We start from the raw sequence: 20,424 nt of genomic DNA, 5'->3' as shown, positions 1-20,424 counted from the left end.
AAATAAGAACAGGCACCTGATTTATATATACATGAAATAAAACAAAAAACCTTGGAGAGACTAGAATTACAACTAACATATAGTAAAAAAATTAAAATTAAGTTGGTTATAAAGATATTACAATGAGTGAGTAAAATTACAATTGGTGAAAGTAATGGTGATATGACATTAGAAGGCTTCTATTATAATTAAAAAGAAAAAACAAAGCAACAGTCTGTCATAAACGAGTGATAGGATTGTTAAAAATTACGTTGGCCGACCAGCGGTTACAACAAATTCATTACATTGTTTTCTGTGTATGCTCATCCCTTGTCCCGTTTCTCTGAGGGGTCTGGTATGAAGCGAGTGAGATTTTACAACCATATGCCCTTTCTGGCGTCAACCTCATCAGAGGAATTAACTTAATGAGATGAAATGAATGACGTTTCTCAGTATTTTAAATATTAAAATCACATACTGTAACGGGTCGTTCACGAATAAAACCCACTTGTTGAGGTAGATTATTATTTACTACGGGTCACCAAATTTCACTCTATTTACCGTAATAACATCATTATCTTGTATTTAAAACAGAAATTAGCAAAAAATGGGACATGAAAGACCTAGAAGCAGGAAGGAATCGCCCATTAGTGCGTGCCATTAAGCGCCATACAAAAGATGAGATTTGGCAAAGTGTGGACTGATATGGTCTTTTGGGGTAACAGCTAGGCTTACTTAATTTTGATTACCCTTTGTACTGATTAGAAAACAGACCACTGCACAACAAGTCTTCTGCTGAAGTTGTCAATGGAATTCAAGAACTCTTCTGTAGATATGGATACCCTTCGGAAATAGCCTGGAATCATGTTTCATTTGAATCACGGGAATCCCGACTGTTTTACATTTACGAAGATATATCAATCACAAGCACTCCTCACTCCATATTACCACATTAAGTAATGGCATGGTTGGAAAGGTCATAAAGTGATTCTACACTACAATAATTTGCCACTCAAGTATCAGTGCCTCACCAATACAAATTTTAAATAGCCACAGATGCAGGATAACATTACCTATGACAGAGGAAGCTCTCATCTGGTAGTGCAAAACGTAGGCCTATATGACCATTTACTTCGTAGACTAGGAGATATAGGCTACAAGAAATTCATGATCGCAGCATTTGGAAGAAGCACCAGTCATAAAGGGAAGAGGATAAAATTGTAACTTGTTTAATGACCCTCGACAAATTCTGGCAAGAAGCTATGTAGTTTTGGAAAGGTCAAGAACTATGATCCTATTGCACTTATAACGTGTTCCGAAATTTTCTACGGTTTTATGGATTCTACGTTTACTACGCTGCATATGCCGCTACTAACCTGCCTGTGCTCTCTTCGCCCGTCCAGTTTCAACTGCTCGTGCTGCTTACCCTCCCTCTTTTCTTCCCCTACTACTTCGCTGCGCATTGGGTACTGTATGCTCTCGTCCTTTCTGGACGCTTCTACCTCAATATAAATTGGCCTGCTCTGGGCTTGAGCGGCGAGTTTGGATGAACACGACGATTTGTGTGGAGGGAGGACTTGGTTTTATTTTGCTACCAGCTGGACTGTGTGCAATGTTTCTTTTAAAATGTGCTTTTGTATACCATTGAAAAGCTACGACTGCTGGACGGGTGAGCGAAAACTTTAATTTATTTCATTTCCATGCTGTTCTTTGAACTTTCTTTTAATGCTGCACTTCCTCTTTTTTCAAATTGCCGTTACTGGCTACCAATGACAGTTCATGTTGATAATAAGCTAACTGCAGCTATTGATAGCGGTACCTTACTTTGGAATTACATTACCATCTCACTCCGAAGTTGGACTTTGTGATACGTCAAGTGATTGGTGCGATATGAACCATTGAAATTCAACTGTTTTCCCTGAGCAAACGCATGAATAGAATCAATTGAACTATCACCTAGCTTCTGTTTGCTATATTGGAATTTCATCGATACTGGCTGGTCCTATTTTTCCAAAACCCTGTTGGCAGCCATTGGTACTGTTTTTCTTTCACGTCCCTCCCCTTTCCCCACCTTCCTATTCCGCATACCTTCCGCCTTTTTTTTTTCTTCTTCTACATGTATTATTGTACAGTGGCCCATATGTCTTTCAAATTTTAATGTTTTTTCGTGTTCATACGTAAATTTCTGTTTTCCTTGTGTAGGACACTCCTCATGTAAAAGTGGTTGTATTATTATTGAAGGTTTCGAGTCTAGCTGTTCCCTTTGAAAAACAAATCTGAAAATTAATATGGTCGTCCCATCTGTTTTTTCTCTTTTGGAAGTCAGAACTAACTGACCTTTGGATGACTGTTGTTTTCCTTGGCTTGTAAAATGTTTCTTCTGGGTGTTTTTTACTAATATATTGTTATTATGAAAAAACTATTTCTTCTTTGCCCTTTTTTTGTTGTCGTACGCCTTTCCTTGCCCTCAAAAATTTTGTACCTACCTCGGTTCCTCTGAATATATGGACTCAGTGAAAATGCTTCCATTATGCGCTCTGCTGAAAACCTTACACCTTGAAAATTGAAAACTACCTGAGAACTTGTGTACGGACGGACTTATATATATATATTTTTTTTTTTTTTTGGAGTGTTGTTACACCCCTTTTGCTACGCCATCACGTGCGTCGATTGGTACTGCGTCAGTTGGATTAGTATCCTGGTTTATGCCTTGTGTTTTTCTTGGTGCATTGTCTTACCATTCCCATTCTGGTGCATGGCGAGATCATATTCTGAGCGTACATACTTTACCTAAAATACGACACAGACCAACCCATACCAACCGTCACGTCACACACCTTCAATCACACCACACACTTCTTTTAAGAGAAACACCACATAGATGAAGAGGTCATCCAAGTCGGCCAGTACTCCAATTTTGACACTACTACACAGTTGCTCCTATTACCTGATATGGACGACAGAGGAGTAAGAGAAAATGTAGGACTACCGCAAGACGAACTGCCTATTGATGAGGGCCCTGCTGCAGGAGAAGATTATACAGGAACTGGGAGAGTCATAAAAAAACCTTTGGCTTATGCCTCTGTCTTTGATAGAGAGGTGTTGGGATATTCTTGACAAGTATGTTGTGTTATTCTTGGACTAAACTCTTGGATTATCTTCCAATGTTTTAGTTGCTATGGAATGGGAGTGGGCATCTTGGTGGACATATTCTGAGTCAAGGCCCTCCTTGGGCTCAGGCAGTTAGGACTATACAATTCACCGGTGGTCCATAACCCGTTAGAGGAGAGATCCTCAGTTGGACTATGTGTAAGCAGGGTAGCATCCTGCTTCATGAATTTACCGAGCTCAGAACATTTTAAGCAAGCCTCGGACCTGTGGGAGTAATGGAGTCCCACTCCCATTTGACAGGCGAGGGACTCCTTGGAAACAACTTGGCGAACGAAATGGAATTCGATGGGGAGCTATCAATATTAATGGGGCTTATGGAAGAAAGAAGGTAGAACTGGCTGAGTCAGCAAAGAGGATGCATCTGGATGTGCTAGGAGTAAGTGATATTCGGGTAAGGGGAGATAACGAGGAAGGTATAGGAGATTATAAAGCGTACTTGACGGGTGTTAGAAAGGGAAGGGCAGAGTCTGGGGTAGGGCTTTTTATCAGGAATACCATTGCACGCAACATAGTTTCTGTTAGGCACATAAATCAGCGAATGATGTGGGTAGATTTGTCAGTTGGAGGAATTAGGACAAGAATTGTGTCCATGTATTCACCATGTAAGGGTGCAGATGAGGATGAAGTTGACAAGTTTTATGAAGCATTGAGTGACATTGTGGTCAGGGTCAACAGCAAGGATAGAATAGTGCTAATGGGCGATTTCAATGTGAGAGTTGGGAATAGAACTGAAGGATACGAAAGGGTGATTGGTAAATGTGGGGGAAGATATGGAAGCTAATGGGAATGGGAAGTGTCTGCTGGACTTCTGTGCTAGTATGGGTTTAGCTGTTATGAATACATTCTTCAAGCATAAATCTATTCACCGCTACACATGGGAGGCTAGGGGTACCAGATCCATAATAGACTATATCTTAACAGACTTTGAATTCAGGAAATCTGTTAGGAATGTACGAGTTTTTTGAGGATTTTTCGATGATACAGACCACTATCTGATCTGTAGTGAACTAAGTATCTCTAGGCCTAGGGTAGAGAAAGTGAAATCTGTCTGCAAACAAATAACGGTTGAAAATCTCCAGGATGAGGAAATTAGAAGTACATGGATATGATTAGTGAGAAGTTTCGAACAGTAGACAGTAAGCAGGTTCAGGATATAGAAAGTGAATGGGTGGCATACAGAGATGCTGTAGTAGAAACAGCAAGGGAATGCCTAGGAACAACTGTCTGTAAAGATGGGAAAAGGCGAACATCTTGGTGGAATGATGAAGTGAGAGCAGCCTGTAAACGTAAAAAGAAGGCTTATCAGAAATTGCTCCAAACAACGGCCGACGCAGACAGGGATTTGTACGTAGATGAAAGAAACAGAGCGAAACAAATAGTTGTTGAATCCAAAAAGAAGCTGTGGGAAGATTTTGGTAATTACCTGGAAAGACTAGGTCAAGCAGCTGGGAAACCTTTCTGGACAGTAATAAAGAATCTTAGGAAGGGAGGGAAAAAGGAAATGAACAGTGTTTTGAGTAATTCAGGTGAACTCATAATAGATCCCAGGGAATCACTGGACAGGTGGAGGGAATATTTTGAATATCATCTCATGTAAAAGGAAATTTTCCTGGTGGTGTTGCAAACAGCCAAGCTCATGGGGAGGAGGAAAATTATGTTTGTGAAATTACACTTGAGGAAGTGGAAAGGATGGTAAATAAACTCCATTGTCATAAAGCAGCAGGAATAGATGAAATTAGACCTGAAATGGTGAAGTATAGTGGGAAGGCAGGGATGAAATGGCTTCATAAGAGTAGTAAAATTAGCGTGGAGTGTTGGTAAGGTACCTTGAGATTGGACAAAAGCAGTAATTGCACCTATCTATAAGCAAGGGAACAGGAAGAATTGCAACAACTATCGAGGTATCTCACTGATTAGTATACCAAAGAAAGTATTCACTGGCATCTTGGAAGGGAGGGTGCGATCAGTCATTGAGAAGAAGTTGGATGAAAACCAGTGTGGTTTCAGACCACAGAGAGGCTGACAGGATCAGATCTTCAGTATGCGCCAGGTAATTGAAAAATGCTACGAGAGGAATAGGCAGTTGTGTTTATGTTTCGTAGATCTAGAGAAAGCACAGGACAGGGTACCGAGGGAAAAGATGTTCACTGTACTGGGGGACTATGGAATTAAAGGTATATTATTAAAATCAATCAAAGGCATTTATGTTGACAATTGGGCTTCAGTGAGAATTGATGGTAGAATGAGTTCTTGGTTCAGGGTACTTACAGGGGTTAGACAAGGCTGTAATCTTTCACCTTTGCTGTTCGTAGTTTACATGGATCATCTGCTGAAAGGTATAAAATGGCAGGGAGGGATTCAGTTAGGTGGAAATGTAGTAAGCAGTTCGGCCTATGCTGACGACTTGGTCTTAATGGCAGACTGTGCTGAAAGCCTGCAGTCTAATATCTTGGAACTTGAAAATAGGTGCAAGGAGTATGGTATGAAAATTAGCCTCTTAAAGACTTAAATTGATGTCAGTAGGTAAGAAATTCAACAGAATTGAATGTCAGATTGGTGATATAAAGCTAGAACAGGTCGATAATTTCAAGTATTTAGGTTGTGTGTTCTCCCAGGATGGTAATATAGTGAGATTGAATCAAGGTGTAGTAAAGCTAATGCAGTGAGCTAACAGTTGCGATCGGCAGTATTCTGTAAGAAGGAAGTCAGCTCCCAGACGAAACTATCTTTACATCGGTCTGTTTTCAGACCAACTTTGCTTTACGGGAGTGAAAGCTGGGTGGACTCAGGATGTCTTATTCATTAGAAGTAACAGACATGAAAGTAGCAAGTATGATTGCCGGTACAAACAGGTGGGAACAATGGCAGAAGGGTACTCGGAATGAGGCGATAAAGTCTAATTTAGGAATGAACTCTATGGATGAAGCTGTACGCATAAACCGGTTTCGGTGGTGTGGTCATGTGAGGCGAATGGAGGATAGGTTACCTAAGAGAATAAGAGTAGAGGGAGACCAAGATGACGATGGTTAGACTCGGTTTCTAACGATTTAAATATAAGAGGTATGGAACTAAATGAGTTCACAACACTAGTTGCAAATCGAGGATTGTGGCGACATTTAGTAAATTCACAGAGGCTTGCAGACTGAACGCTGAAAGGCATAACAGTCTATAATGATAATGTATGTATGTATGTATGTATTATTATATTAAATTTAGAGTAAAATAATGAGTGTCAAAACAGATACACAGGCAGCCTAAATGGTGCTAAATAAAAAATGCATGCATATGATAGCTGAAGCCATACCATGATAATTATTATCGTAATGATGTCTGAAGAAGTCATAACACAATCTAATCTGTTCATAATGGAGCATCTAAGACAAATGAAACTGTTGATCAACCAACACAAAAAGAAATTAAATAGAATAAAATCCATCTTCAATGACAGATTAATGGTCATGTAATGAAACTTCATGGCCATTCAGGTGAAATAAATTTTTCTATTACCTAATGGTCATAGATACCACCAATAGGCCTACCCTAAGGAAAAAGTTATTTCATATAATGTTCATGCAATGATAAACCATCGTTACATGAATAATGACAGGAAGGGATGCAAACGAGAATACATGGGGTAAAGGTTCACATAAGAGGAACTCTTGTTAAAATAATTTTAAAAACCAAGACTAAGTGAAACTGAACTACGAATCTGAAGGCAAAATATCTAAATGTCATGTCCAATAGACTTAATTCTTAGTGGTTTATGTAAGACTGTAGAATTCTCTTCATGCCTCAAAAATAATCTGTTATATGTAAGCTTTGGGAAAGCATTATTTGTGATTATATTAGACATGTTCAAAAAATTAATAACTGGTTTGATAGAAGGCAGTTCAGGTTTAGGAAAAGTTATTCCACTGAAGCTCAACTTGTAGGATTCCAGCGAGATATAGCAGGTAACCTAGATTTGGGAGGTCGAATGGACTGTGCCGCGATTGACCTATCCAAAGCATTTAACAGGGTAGATCGTGGGAGACTACTGGCAAAAATGAGTGCAACTGGGCTAGACAAAAGAGTAGCTGAATGGGTGGCTATATTTCTGAATAATGGAACTCTGAGAATTAGAGTAGCCTACATGAAACTTTATCTGATCATGTAAACCATTAAGAGGGTAATTCCTAAAGGCAGTATTATTGGACCTTTATGTTTTCTTATATAGGATAAATGATATGAGTAAAGAACTGTAATTGGAGGCAAGGCTTTTTGCGGATGATGTTAAACTGTATATATAGTAATAAATAAGTTACAAGATTGGGAGCAACTGCAAAAAGATGATGATAATAAACAGGGTTAAAAGTCGGGTTGTGAGTTTCACTAATAGGAAAAGTCCTCTCAGTTTTAATTATTGTGTAGATGTGGTGAAAGTTCCTTATGGGGATCACCGTAAGTACCTAGGTGTTAATTTAAGGAAAACCTTCATTGAGTTAATTACATAAATGGTATTGTTAATAAAGGGTACCGATCTTTGCACATGGTTATGACAAAATTTAAGGGTTGTAGTAAGGATGTAAAGGAGATGGCATATAATTCTCTGGTAAGACCCCAACTAGAATATGGTTCTAGTGTAATGAGACACTCACCAGGATTACTTGATTCCAGAACTGGGAAAAAAAATCCACAGAAAAGCAGCTCAATTTGTTCTGGGTGATTTTCGACAAAAGAGTAGTGTTACGAAAATGTTGCAAAGTCTGGGCTGGGAAGACAAAATAATTTATTCTATTATCACCACATATTCAATACAAGCACCAGTGGTGACTGATTGGTTGTTTTCTTGTAATTGGAAGAGTGCAAATCAACATGCAAATAAGTATTTAAAACATACCTGCACTGCCATTTCCTTCAGAGATGTGAATAAACAGCTTTTCTAAATACATTTGGTCCCTAACTTCATAGTTGGGCTCAAGAAATGTGAATAACACACGTCTTAATTTATTTTCCATGTCAATCTCCGACATATTCAAGAATAATTTTGAGGGTTCGGAGTTTATTATGTAAGACACGGGAGAGCTTGCATATCAGCTTCCCTATCTCGTACTGTCGGATAAACAAACAGAACTCCGACACAAGGTTCTACATAAAGCTATTTATTTCTATGCAATATTCACTCATTCTCTTTGCTCCAAATACTCTTCAACGTATCCCTACGACCTGCAAGAGTACTGACAAGCAATAACACGCATGTACAGAGTCCAGAAGAACATTATTGTCATCTGTTTAAATTCATTCGAAGTCGAATTCCTAGAACAATGAACACTTTTGTATCTCTGTAATTATCGAGCGAGTATCACGACAGACTGTAAGCAAGTACTTTAAGAAACTAATTTCACAGCTTACAGGGATTTCCTAACATCCCTTTCTTTCTTTCTTTCTTTCTTTCTTTCTTTCTTTCGTTAAGCTATTTTGTACGTTTCAGATGTAGGTTGGAAGACGAAGCATTCCAGAATCCAGATTATCAAATACTTTAGATTTGAATTTTGAACACAGTGTACGACACTTCACATCCCCGAACCCGATCAAAGAATATGAGTGTCCCTGTGTCCCCGATAGCTCGAACCAAAGAGTGATCGAACGTCTGACCCAAGTTCAGGGTCACTTTCGTAGAATTTTCACGCCCCTTTTCGCCTTTCCAAAGTTCCGTGCCATCCCTAACCTCATAGGCCCAGATATCACCAAAGAGAATGCCAGAAATGATCAGAATCTACTGTAGACAATTAAGGAAAAATCATAATTCTCCTGATCGCTGTAAGTTTACGTAGACACGGTTGTTTTCCGTACGTCACAGTCTTTCCCTGTGACCATTTCCACGGTTGGTATTCCGGTCCGGTCAAATCCAATTCCACCATTATATATAATCTGCACTTGCAGAAATTGCAACTGATCATACAAATTAATTTACAATTTATATTTTAAAAAAACAGTACAATGCTAATATCGTGATTAAACCGATTTAGAATCACATTCATCGATCTCGCATACTTGTATACTCACTCGAGACTGATGAATAGGTTCCCTGTGTTCCCACTTCATTTTTTTGCCGTCATTTTAGAGAATGGTGGTTTTATCAATGCGTTAAGGTTGAGCTAAAAGTTATTTCGCTGTGAGAAAATGTACGAGAGTTACTTTTATTGTACACCTGCATAAAAACTAGAGAAATCTTACATGACTGAATAAGAATGATGATTCATACTATATTGACGAGTGATTAACATGTAAGTAGCTTATATTGCTTAATAGAGAATAGAATAAGATATGTAGCATACTTGTCTGTTCGTGTCGTTCTTTAGTGTGACATTTATAGGGGGGAAAAAAACAGACGTCGTCTAACTTTACATTCTCTTTGGCCTAACCCCCCTTTTGCCTAACGCTAGTCTAACCAAAAAACTGGACTTGGTAGCTTCTTGCCTTTTGGTATTCCCCAACGAACCAATGATGCGACAATGTAGTTTCTGCTCTCTATACGCGTCAAGAAATTCAAATTCAATTACTCCTTTTTTTTAAAAATCTTTTTATTACAATGCGTCATTTTTGCTCAGCCGGGCTGAGTGGCTCAGACGGTTAAGGCGCTGGCCTTCTGACCCCAACTTGGCAGGTTCGATCCTGGCTCAGTCCGGTGGTATTTGAAGGTGCTCAAATACATCAGCCTCGTGTCGGTAGATTTACTGGCACGTAAAAGAATTCCTGCGGGACTAAATTCTGGCACCTCGGCGTCTCCAAAGACCGTAAAAGTAGTTAGTGGGACGTAAAGCAAATAACATTATTATTATTATTATTATTATTATTATTATTATTACATTTTTTGCTCAATTTCGTACATGGTTTTATAAGTGGAAATAACAGATATTCTTTCCATTTTCGTGCAAGAATTGTATTGGCCGAATAGAATATACAATGACCTAATTTTTTGGTTTGAATTCAATCCAATGGGGCGGCAACAAGGCTATTTAATTTGTTGATAACTGAGCAAAGAATTTGTCGGGGAAGTTTTAGATGAACAGAAATAAATGATGTTTGGATACTACAATAGGTATTAGAGTGGTGTTCTAATACAGTGCTGAAAAAATATACAGGGTTATTCACCTAACATGTTACACAGAAATAACTTCTAAACAATTAAAGATATCGGCATTCTGTTTTCATATTCGTAAATGGTATGCAGGGTCTTGTAAAATAACGTGCTACTTCGTCTCATGGGATGATTAATAACCGAGATATTGATACTAACTCCATATTTTTAAATAGAATGGCACAAATTTATACATCTGGCCTAAAAGATCAACTGCTTACAAGTTCAAATATGTAAGAATTTTCTAAATCGGACAATTACTTTTTGAGATATTAATAGGAACAGCATGCGCTGTTTTTCATGCCGCATCAGATGGCGTGAAGTCGGGCAGGGACATATTGAGGCGCAAGCTGCTTGCTGGGGTTGATTCCAGCCACAGAACGGATACCAGGCATGTACTGTAAACATAATGTGATGTACCGTAACATACCCTGGGTGTGCAATGTTATTGTATGACTGGCGAACACACAATGGGGAAGGGAGATTAAAGTTGTATCGTTTTGTTTTGATATGTAATAGGTTGCGCTCAGTTTAGCGTTTTTTCTTATGGATGGGAATGGGAAGGATTTGGAAAGGAAGTCGGCCGTGGCCTATCACAAAGGTACCTATCTGGTATTTGCCTGGTCTTGAACATGGTACACCATGAAAATCACTTTTAGGTTGGGCGAGGCAGGACTCGAATCTACGCTCTCCCGAATGCACGCTACTACAGTCGCGCTAGAGCTCTGCGGAGATTAATGTGTGTAAAATAAAACATAAATAATATTGTTGCTGCCATCTCACCACGATCAGCTCTGAACATTTGCTTTTCTAGAAGGAGCTCTTCCGGTGTTTTGTGTTATGTTTATTTCTCAACTCATAGAGTAGTATGAACTGTACACTAAAACCAGTGACAATTACAGCTTTCGTTATGTTCCTTTAATAATGTTATTTGCTTTACATCCCACTAACTACTTTTACGGTTTTCAGAGATGCCAAGGTGCCAGAATTTAGTCCCGCAGGAATTCTTTTACGTGCCAGTAAATCTACTGACACGAGGCTGATGTATTTGATCACCTTCAAATACCACCGGACTGAGCCAGGATCGAACCTGCCAAGTTGGGGTCAGAAGGCCAGCGCCTCAACCATCTGAGCCACTCAGCCCGGCAATGTTCCTTTCAAGGCAAAGTACTTATTTTATTCCTTTTAAACACATCAACCCTTTCTGCCCTGTCATGTGTTTGCCTGTCATACACACTTTGCAAACCCATCACATGTGTACGAGGTGCTTACATGCCTGGTATCCATTCTGTGGCTGAACTCGCTCCCAGGAAACTGCTTGCGCCTCAATATGTCCTTGCCTGACTTCACGCCGTCTGATGCAGCATGCAAAACAGTGCATGCTGTTCTTACTTATATCTCAAAAAGTAATTGTCCGATTTTGAAAATACATACTTGTACGCAGATGAACTTTTAAATCAGCTGTATGAATTTGTGCCGTTCTATTTAAAAATATGGAGTTAGTATCAATATCTTGGTTGTTAATCACCCCCATGAGACTAAGTAGCACGTTATTTCACAAAACCACCGGGCGAGTTGGCTGTGCGTGTAGAGGCGCGCGGCTGTGAGCTTGCATCCGGGAGATAGTAGGTTCGAATCCCACTATCGGCAGCCCTGAAAATGGTTTTCCGTGGTTTCCCATTTTCGCACCAGGCAAATGCTGGGGCTGTACCTTAATTAAGGCCACGGCCGCTTCCTTCCAACTCCTAGGCCTTTCCTATCCCATCGTCGCCATAAGACCTATCTGTGTCGGTGCGACGTAAAGCCCCTAGCAAAAAAAAAAAAAAAAATTTCACAAGACCCTGAGTACCATTTACGAATATGAAAACAGAATGCTGATATCTTTAATGGTTTAGAAGTTATTTCCGTGTAACATGTTAGGTGAATAACCCTGTATAGTACGCAAACCTTTTCTTGATACCTACCAAGTTCCGATTCAGCACTACGGAGCTCAGGTAACAAGAAAAGGTTCACGTACTATACATACATACGCCTTTTAGCATTCAGTCCTCAAGCCCTTGTTAATTACCTAACCAACGTAGGCACCTCTGCAATCTTCTGTTTGCAGCTAGCTCAATGGTCATGTTTAGTTCCACACTTCTTACCTTTAAATCTTTAAAAGCGAGTCTAACTATATCTTCACCTTGGTCTCCCTCTGCTGTTCATACTATCGATGGCCTTGCCCATTGTTCTCCAAGATTTCTAGCTAACTTATCCTCCCCAGTTTGCCTCGCATAATCCCACCACTGAAGCTGATTTATGCTTGCTTACATTTTCATCGACTTCAAACAGAACAGTCTTTATCTCCTTACGGTGTTCAGAGTAGCCTCCTGCCATCGCTTCAACCTCTTCGTAGCCTGCCTGTAATCATTCCCACTATTTTCATGTCTGTTACTTCCAACTCATGAATAAGATAAGAAAAATATACAATTGGTCCACCTTTGTCACTACAGAAATGTGTCTTAAAAGAATGAATTTGGTAGAAATACTGCCCGTCCTTAGCAACCTTAATAGAAAAAAAAGACAGTCACTGTGCACGGAGCCAAGGCACTAATATTGGTGAGCACGTTAAACGTTATTCAACTTCGTATTTTTATTTTTATTAAACTGAACCATATCATCATATGCCATTGACTTTCGATTTATCTCTAGTCAACAAGTATTGACGGTCACATGACCGTATTTCACTATTATTTTAAGCTACATTTTTATTAAATACGACCATCATTGTCATTTTCGTTGTAACCGCTGGTCAGCCAACATAATTTTTAGCAATCCTATCACTCGTTTATGACAAACTGTTGCTTTGTTCTTTCTTTTTAATTATAATAGAAACCTTCTAATGTCATATCACCATTACTTTCACCAATTGTAATTTTACTGACTCATTGTAATATTTTTATAACCAACTTAACTTCAATTCTTTTACTATATGTTAATTGTAATTTTAGTCTCTCCAAGGTTTTTAAATTTTATTTCATGTATATATAAATCAGATGCCTGTTTCTATTTTTAAGCTAAGATAATGGCTGATGATGCCTGAATTCAAGGCGAAACATGTACCATTTTAGTTAATATGCCAAAGTAAACCAACTAAAGAATGACATTTTGTATTGATTAGGTGGTAACTTCAATAAATTAACTTATTGATATTATTCCATTCAAGTATCATCAATATGGATCAAGAATGATATTTATCACATGTAATAGTCGAAAACTATCTGCTGAGTAATAACAGGTGTAACTCGTAGCAAGAGTTCGTATTAACAGGAAGCTAGTATTAGGCTTAGACTTGCAAGGAACTTGCATTAATATTTTTAATTAGCAGAATGCTAAGATTGACGTCGGAGCACTGGTGAGGACTTGAGGGAGTAGCTGAATGCTTGACTCGGGGCTCGACGTGGCTACGGGGATCAGGGAAAGTGAGGCAATGTCCAGAGGTGAGACCTCACGGCCAGAAATCAGTCCACCTGTTCAAACACATTTTAAACAGGATGCCTCCATATCTGACTTGCGGTGTAGTCTGGTCGTTGGACACTGGGGTAGTCCTGGAGAGGCGAGGAACGTTGCTCCTTATATAGCTCTGGCTGACGTCACAGACGAGCATGCCAGGCGCAGTGCAGTCACCTCGTAGGCTCTGGAAACATCGGTGATGCGGCGGGCTGCGGAACTTGTAGGCGCGGAGCTTCAGGTGCGGAGGACACACACAACAGTTTTATGTCGTTCTCAACATTTTTTTTGTTGGCAAGTTTGTTAATCTAGGGTTTCATCCTACACCTACCCTAATGTGTTTCATTTTCATGTTCTTACCACCTACACTTAACTGAAAAAGTTCTGGGTGTTTCAAGGTGTGCCCTAGCAATCTATATATTCTTCTGGTCAAATTTCACCAAATCATTCTCCTCTTCCAACTCGATTCAATCTCTCTTCATTTGTGACCCAATCTTCTCATTTGAACTTCAGGAAATTCTTCTGTAACATCATATTTCCTAAGCTTCTGTTCTATTTCTTTCTGCACTAGTTATTGCTCGAGTTTCATTTCCATGCAGTGCCATATTCCATACAAACGTCTTCAAAATCTTTTCACTAATATGCACATCATTCTGTGATTGAGGTGACCTTATTTCTTTCTTAAGAAAGGCCTTTCTTGTCAGCATTTAATGTCGTTACTTTTGCCATTATATTGGAGTGGAGGTAAGATAGCAACAAATGGTGTTGATGTTATATTGAGATAATACCTAGTGCACCACATGGACAAAATTGACCAGACCAGTGACAGGATAATTAAAGTTAGACTTGGACTTGAGAGTGGAATCAAGGATTTTATACAGGTTTATGTACCCCAATCGGGGAATGCAGATGAATATTTAGAAGAGTTTCTAGAAGAACTGGAAAGTTGTATTGAAGACAAAGAGGTTATAATAATGGGAGACATGAATGCACATGTTGGAACAGACAGACAGGGAAAAGAAGAGATAATTGGCCCCTATGGAAACCAAAATGAAGAAGGAGATTTGGTAATAGATTTTTGTAGAAGGAATGGATTAATTGTTGACAATACGTGGTTTAGAAAAAGGAACTCACAGAAAATAACTAGATATGGTTGGGGAGACAGAAAGACAAAGACAATGATTGATCTTATTCTGGTGGAAAAGAAGAAATGTAGATAACTGGAAGATGTGACAGCAATGCCAAGAGCAAATTTCGAAGGAGGCCATAAAGTGGTGATAGTCATATTAAGACTTGGTAAAATAATGAAGTTAATAGATAAAAGGGAAGAAAAAAATAATGGGATGGAAGTTAAGAGACAGAAATAAGGGAAAAGTTTCAAGAGGATCTGAAGAAAGAAATTCCCAAAGATGACGTGAACAGTGTGAGAGAGCAATGGGCATGTTTCAGAAATGGTTTTTGTAAAGTGTCACCTGTGGAAGACTATCAGTGAGGAAAAAGGAAAAGGAGACTCCTTCGTGGAACAGCAAGGTAAAGGAAGCAGTTACAGAGAAACAAATGGCCTGGAGGAAGTGGATAGGCAGCAATAGTACAGAGAATTGGCAGAAATATAAAGAAGCCAAGAAGGTATGTAAGAAAATAGTACAAGAAGAGAAATGGAAGAGCTGGGAAAGTTTCACAGAAACTTTACAGGAGGATATAAAGTGAAGTAAAAAGGTTTTGTATGGTTTGGTGAAGATTAGTTTATGAAATAGGGAAGATACAAAATTTATAAAAACTGAAACAGGGTACATATTGATGCAAAGAGATGACATACTAAAAAGATGGGAAGAATACTTCTCAGAATTGCTAAATATTAAATACAGCAAACTGGTAGATGAGAAGGAGCAAGAAGAAACAATGCGAAAAGAAGAAGAACAAGAAAAGGAGATATCAGTGTTAGATATAGAGGAAGCCATACAAAAGATGAAGAGCGGTAAAGCGGCAGGAGTGGATGAGGTATCTACGGAAATGATAAAAGCAGCAGGACCAATAGGGCTACAGTGTCTGTATAGATTATTTAGAATAATCTGTAGGAAGAAAGAGATCCCAGAAGAGTGGGGAAAGGGTTTAATTATCCCAATATTTAAAAAAAGGTGATAAAAAGGAATGTAACAACTACAGAGGGATCACTCTTATTGTCCCTTTGAGAGAGTATTGGAAGGAAGACTGAGGAGGAAGATAGAAGGAGAAATGGAAGAAGAACAGTATGGTTTTAGGAAAGATAGATCAACATTTGACCTGATCTTTACATTAAGACATATGATGAAGAAAAGATGGGAGTTTGGAAAAGACATAGTGATGATATTTATTGACATTGAGAAAGCTTATGATAGTGTGCTCAGACAGTTGGTATGGGACACATTAAGGAAAAAATGAAGTTAACAGAGTGGAAGGCAAATGATAAAAGCTATGTACAAAAATTGTGTTAGTAGTGTGAAGACTAGTATAGGAAAAACAAAATGGTTTAAAGTTGAAATTGGTCTCCGACAGGGAAGTGTACTATCCCCCATATTATTCATCATAGTCATGGATGATATTCATAAGAACATTAAAGAGAGATTGGGAAGACAGACAACAAAAGCCATGTTGTTTTCAGATGATATAGTGATATGGGGTGAGGATGAAAGTGCAAAAACAAGTAGATGTGTAGAATCAAGAGATAGAAAAATTTGGGATGAAAGTAAGTACGGAGAAAAGTAAAACAATAGTGATGACAAGGGGAAGGAAGGAAGAGGAAAAATAAAACTGACTGGTAAAATTCTGGAAGTGGTTAAAACTTTCAAGTACTTAGGAAGTGTGATCACAGAAGGTGGAAGGATAACTGAGGAAATTGGAAAAAGAATGCAACAAACAAACAGTTTCTACCAGAGTGTAAGGGGTATTTTGTGGAACCAAGATGTTCCAAAGAAATGTAAGAAAGTATTATATTCAACCTATCATGAACCCATACTAACCTATGCAGCTGGATCGTGGACTACAACAAAACGAGAGGAGAGTAGAATACAGGCAGCGGAGATAAAATTCCTAAGAGGTATCGAGGGCACGACCAAAAAGGATAAAATTAGAAATGAAGAGATAGGGAAAAGGACAGGAATCTTGAAACCTCAAGACAGGATAGAAACAACAAAGCTAAAGTGGCATAGACATAGATGAGGAGGGGAGAAGAGAGAGTGCCAAAAAAGCTTTTCAGTGAAGTTAACAGGAAAGAGGCCACGAGGAAGACCCCGAAAGAGGTGGACGGATTCAGTGTGGGAGTGCATAGAGGGGAGGAAAACCAGAAGATGTATTATCTGCACACTTTTTATCGATAGATTTGTGTACGGGTTTGAGGAGTAAGGTGGGAGTAATTCCGGTTCCGTAAGTGCTGCCAACTGAATGGGAATGAAATCTGAATTGAATCGATAATATGATCGATCGATATGAATTTTGCTAAACCTTTGTTATCTTAAGCCAACAACTGTGTCACACACACACACATTATATAACATTTCTCGATGCGAATCTTATTCCTAGAGTGGATTCTATAGTTTGGCTTTGCTGTGTAAATAACAACAGTACTACTACGTACAGTGTACGCCAGATGTCGTACAACGATGCATAAGCGATTCATAGTTTGTGTTTCAAAGGTTGCCAGTATGAATCTCGAAGATTGCCGAGGTCGACCAATTCAGCACTAGGGTGTAAATCTATCCAGAAAAGGTGTGCAGATAATACTTAAAAAGGGAGAAGAATGGTTAGAGAGACAGGCAGTGATGGAGGTCCTTGATTCACAACCTGACCTGGGAAGCTGGAAACAGGAAATGAAGATGATGATGATGACTCTGGTTTTTCCTGTCATCTTTCTTTGCAACAGCATTCTCCAATATCATTTCATCTGTCTTTAATCAATGCCCTAGAGAAGTGTGTCAGGCTTCGGCAGCTGGCACAATTCCTATCCTCACCGCTGGATAGGGGCTTCATTCATTACATTCCTGACCGTGTCGAATGATCGGAAACAGGCTGTGGATTTTCATTTTCATTGGCAGCTCTCAGTGTTCTAATTACCGGTACTTCTCCTTGAACTGTGATTTCTTCCCCAAATTATATTTTGATTTCCTTTACTGCTTGTCATAAATAAGCATTGAAAAATTGTAGGCAACAACTTCAACCCTGCTTCACTCCTTTCTGTCTAGCTGCTATTTACTCACAGTCCTTATCTTATTTAGATTAAATCAAAGTATGTATTGTAGCCTTCGTGGCTCAGGCGACAGCACGCCGGCCTCTCACTGCTGATACCGTGGTTCAAATCCCGGTCACTTCATGTGAAATTTGTGCTGGACAAAGTAGAGGCAGGACAGGTTTTTCTCCAGGTACTCTGGTTTTCCCTGTCAACTTTCATTCCAGCAACACTCTCCACTGTCATTTCATTTCATCTGTCAGTCATTAATCATTGCCCCACAGGAGTGCGACAGGCCTTGGCAGCCGGCATAATTCCTATCCTCGCTGCAAGTTGGGTGCTTCATTCATCCCATCCCTGACCCGGTCATTGACTGGAAAACAGGTTGTAGGTTTTCATTTTCAAAGTACGTATCTTGGCCGTAGCTGGCCAGCCAAGGTATAAAGGTAACCTTATCCTGTGCCACAGTCGAGGAGAACATTATCCTGTTGCACTTAAATCGCTTCTTTCTTTTTCCAGTATGATAAGACAAAAACTTTTTGGAATTCAGCTTTTCCTGTTGGTATGCTAATTTTTATCATATTCAGTATGTTGAGGGGGGTTCAGAAAAGGAAACCAGGTCTGGTATTCGAGTGTTTTAGTCTCTCGCTTCTTCTGGGTGGGGGAACAATGGTAATTTCATTAGTTGCGATTGTGACTTAGCTATGGTTCATGTTTGTGGGTTACTGTAGTCACGTCCTAGTTCGTGAACCATGGGCAACGGTGAGTGGCCTAGTAAGTGGTCCTGAGAGTCGGGATACCAGTTGCTATGGATGGGAGTGGGCATCTCAGACATATTCTGAGTCATGGCCCTCCTTGTGCTCAGGCGGCTAGGACTATACAATTCACCGGTGGTCCATAACCCATTAGAGGAGAGATCCTCACTTGGACTATGTGCAAGTAGGGTGGCATCCTGCTTCATGAAATGACCGAGCTCAGAACATTTTAAGCAAGCCTCGGACCTATGGGAGTAATGGAGTCCCACTCCCATTTGACAGGCGAGGGACTCCTTGGAAACAACTTGGCGAACGAAATGGAATTCGATGGGGAGCTATCAATATTAATGGGGCTTATGGAAGAAAGAAGGTAGGACTGGCTGAGTCAGCAAAGAGGATGCATCTGGAAGTGCTAGGAGTAAGTGATATTCGGGTAAGGGGAGATAACGAGGAAGAGATAGGAGATTATAAAGTGTACTTGACATGTGTTAGAAAGGGAAGGGCAAAGTCTGGGGTAGGGCTCTTTATCAGGAATACAATTGCACGCAACATAGTTTCTGTTAGGCACGTAAATGAGCGAATGATGTAGGTAGATTTGTCAGTTGGAGGAATTAGGACTAGAATTGTCTCAGTGTATTCACCATGTGAGGGTGCAGATGAGGATGAAGTTGACAAGTTTTATGAAGCATTGAGTGACTTCGTGGTCAGGGTCAATAGCAAGGATAGAATAGTGCTAATGGGCAATTTCAATGCGAGAGTTAGGAATAGAACTGAAGGATACGAAAGGGTGATTGGTAAATGTGGGGAAGATATGGAGGCTAATGGGAATGGGAAGCGTTTGCTGGACTTCTGTGCTAGTATGGGTTTAGCTGTTACGAATACATTCTTCAAACTTAAGGCTATTCACTCCTACACATGGGAGGCTAGGGGTACCAGATCCATAATAGACTATATCTTAACAGACTTTGAATTCAGGACATCTGTTAGGAATGTACAAGTTTTTCGCAGATTTTTCGATGATACAGACCACTATCTGATCTGTAGTGAACTAAGTATCTCTAGGCCTAGGGTAGAGAAAGTGAAATCTGTCTGCAAACGAATAAGGGTAGAAAATCTCCAGGATGAGGAAATTAGACAGAAGTACATGGATATTAGTGAGAAGTTTCGAACAGTAGACAGGAAGCAGGTTCAGGATATAAAAAGTGAATGGGTGGCATACAGGGATGCTGTAGTAGAAACAGCAAGGGAATGCCTAGGAACAACTGTCTGTAAAGATGGGAAAAGGCAAACATCTTGATGGAATGATGAAGTGAGAGCAGCCTGTAAACGAAAAAGAAGCCTTATCAAAAAAGGCTCCAAACAAGGGCCGAGGCAGACAGGGATTTGTACGTACATGAAAGAAACAGAGCGAAACAAATAGTTGTTGAATCCAAAAAGAAGTCATGGGAAGATTTTGGTAATAACCTGGAAAAACTAGGTCAAGCAGCAGGGAAACCTTTCTGGACAGTAATAAAAAATCTTAGGAAGGGAGGGAAAAAGGAAATGAACAGTGTTTTGAGTAATTCAGGTGAACTCATAATAGATCCCAGGGAATCACTGGAGAGGTGGAGGGAATATTTTGAACATCTTCTCAGTGTAAAAGGAAATAGTCCTGGTGGTGTTGCAAACAGCCAAGCTCATGGGGAGGAGGAAAATGATGTTGGTAAAATTAT

General features: G+C 39.5%; 2 protein-coding genes across 2 annotated transcripts in view; one reads left to right on the top strand and one right to left on the bottom strand.

Moving 5' to 3' along the window:
- The window catches only part of LOC136876452 (BRCA1-associated ATM activator 1), a 102,000-nt gene extending 93,041 nt beyond the window's left edge, over window positions 1-8,959 (bottom strand). Inside the window, exon 1 of the mRNA XM_068228443.1 lies at window positions 8,030-8,959. Coding sequence (XP_068084544.1) covers window positions 8,030-8,162 — 133 coding nt within the window. The 5' untranslated portion in view covers window positions 8,163-8,959. The remainder of the gene's footprint in view (window positions 1-8,029) is intronic.
- A 255-nt stretch (window positions 8,960-9,214) lies between these two features.
- Window positions 9,215-20,424, top strand: part of l(2)k05819 (transmembrane protein 94-like protein l(2)k05819) — a 304,060-nt gene continuing 292,850 nt past the window's right edge. Inside the window, exon 1 of the mRNA XM_067150433.2 lies at window positions 9,215-9,416. The gene's annotated coding sequence lies outside the window, so the exon portion shown is untranslated. The remainder of the gene's footprint in view (window positions 9,417-20,424) is intronic.

The sequence above is a fragment of the Anabrus simplex genome, chromosome 6 (genome assembly GCF_040414725.1).
Source record: "Anabrus simplex isolate iqAnaSimp1 chromosome 6, ASM4041472v1, whole genome shotgun sequence".
NCBI classification, from domain to species: domain Eukaryota; kingdom Metazoa; phylum Arthropoda; class Insecta; order Orthoptera; family Tettigoniidae; genus Anabrus; species Anabrus simplex.
The sequence above is the reverse complement of the archived record's forward strand: the minus strand, read 5'-3'. Positions and strand labels throughout refer to the sequence as shown.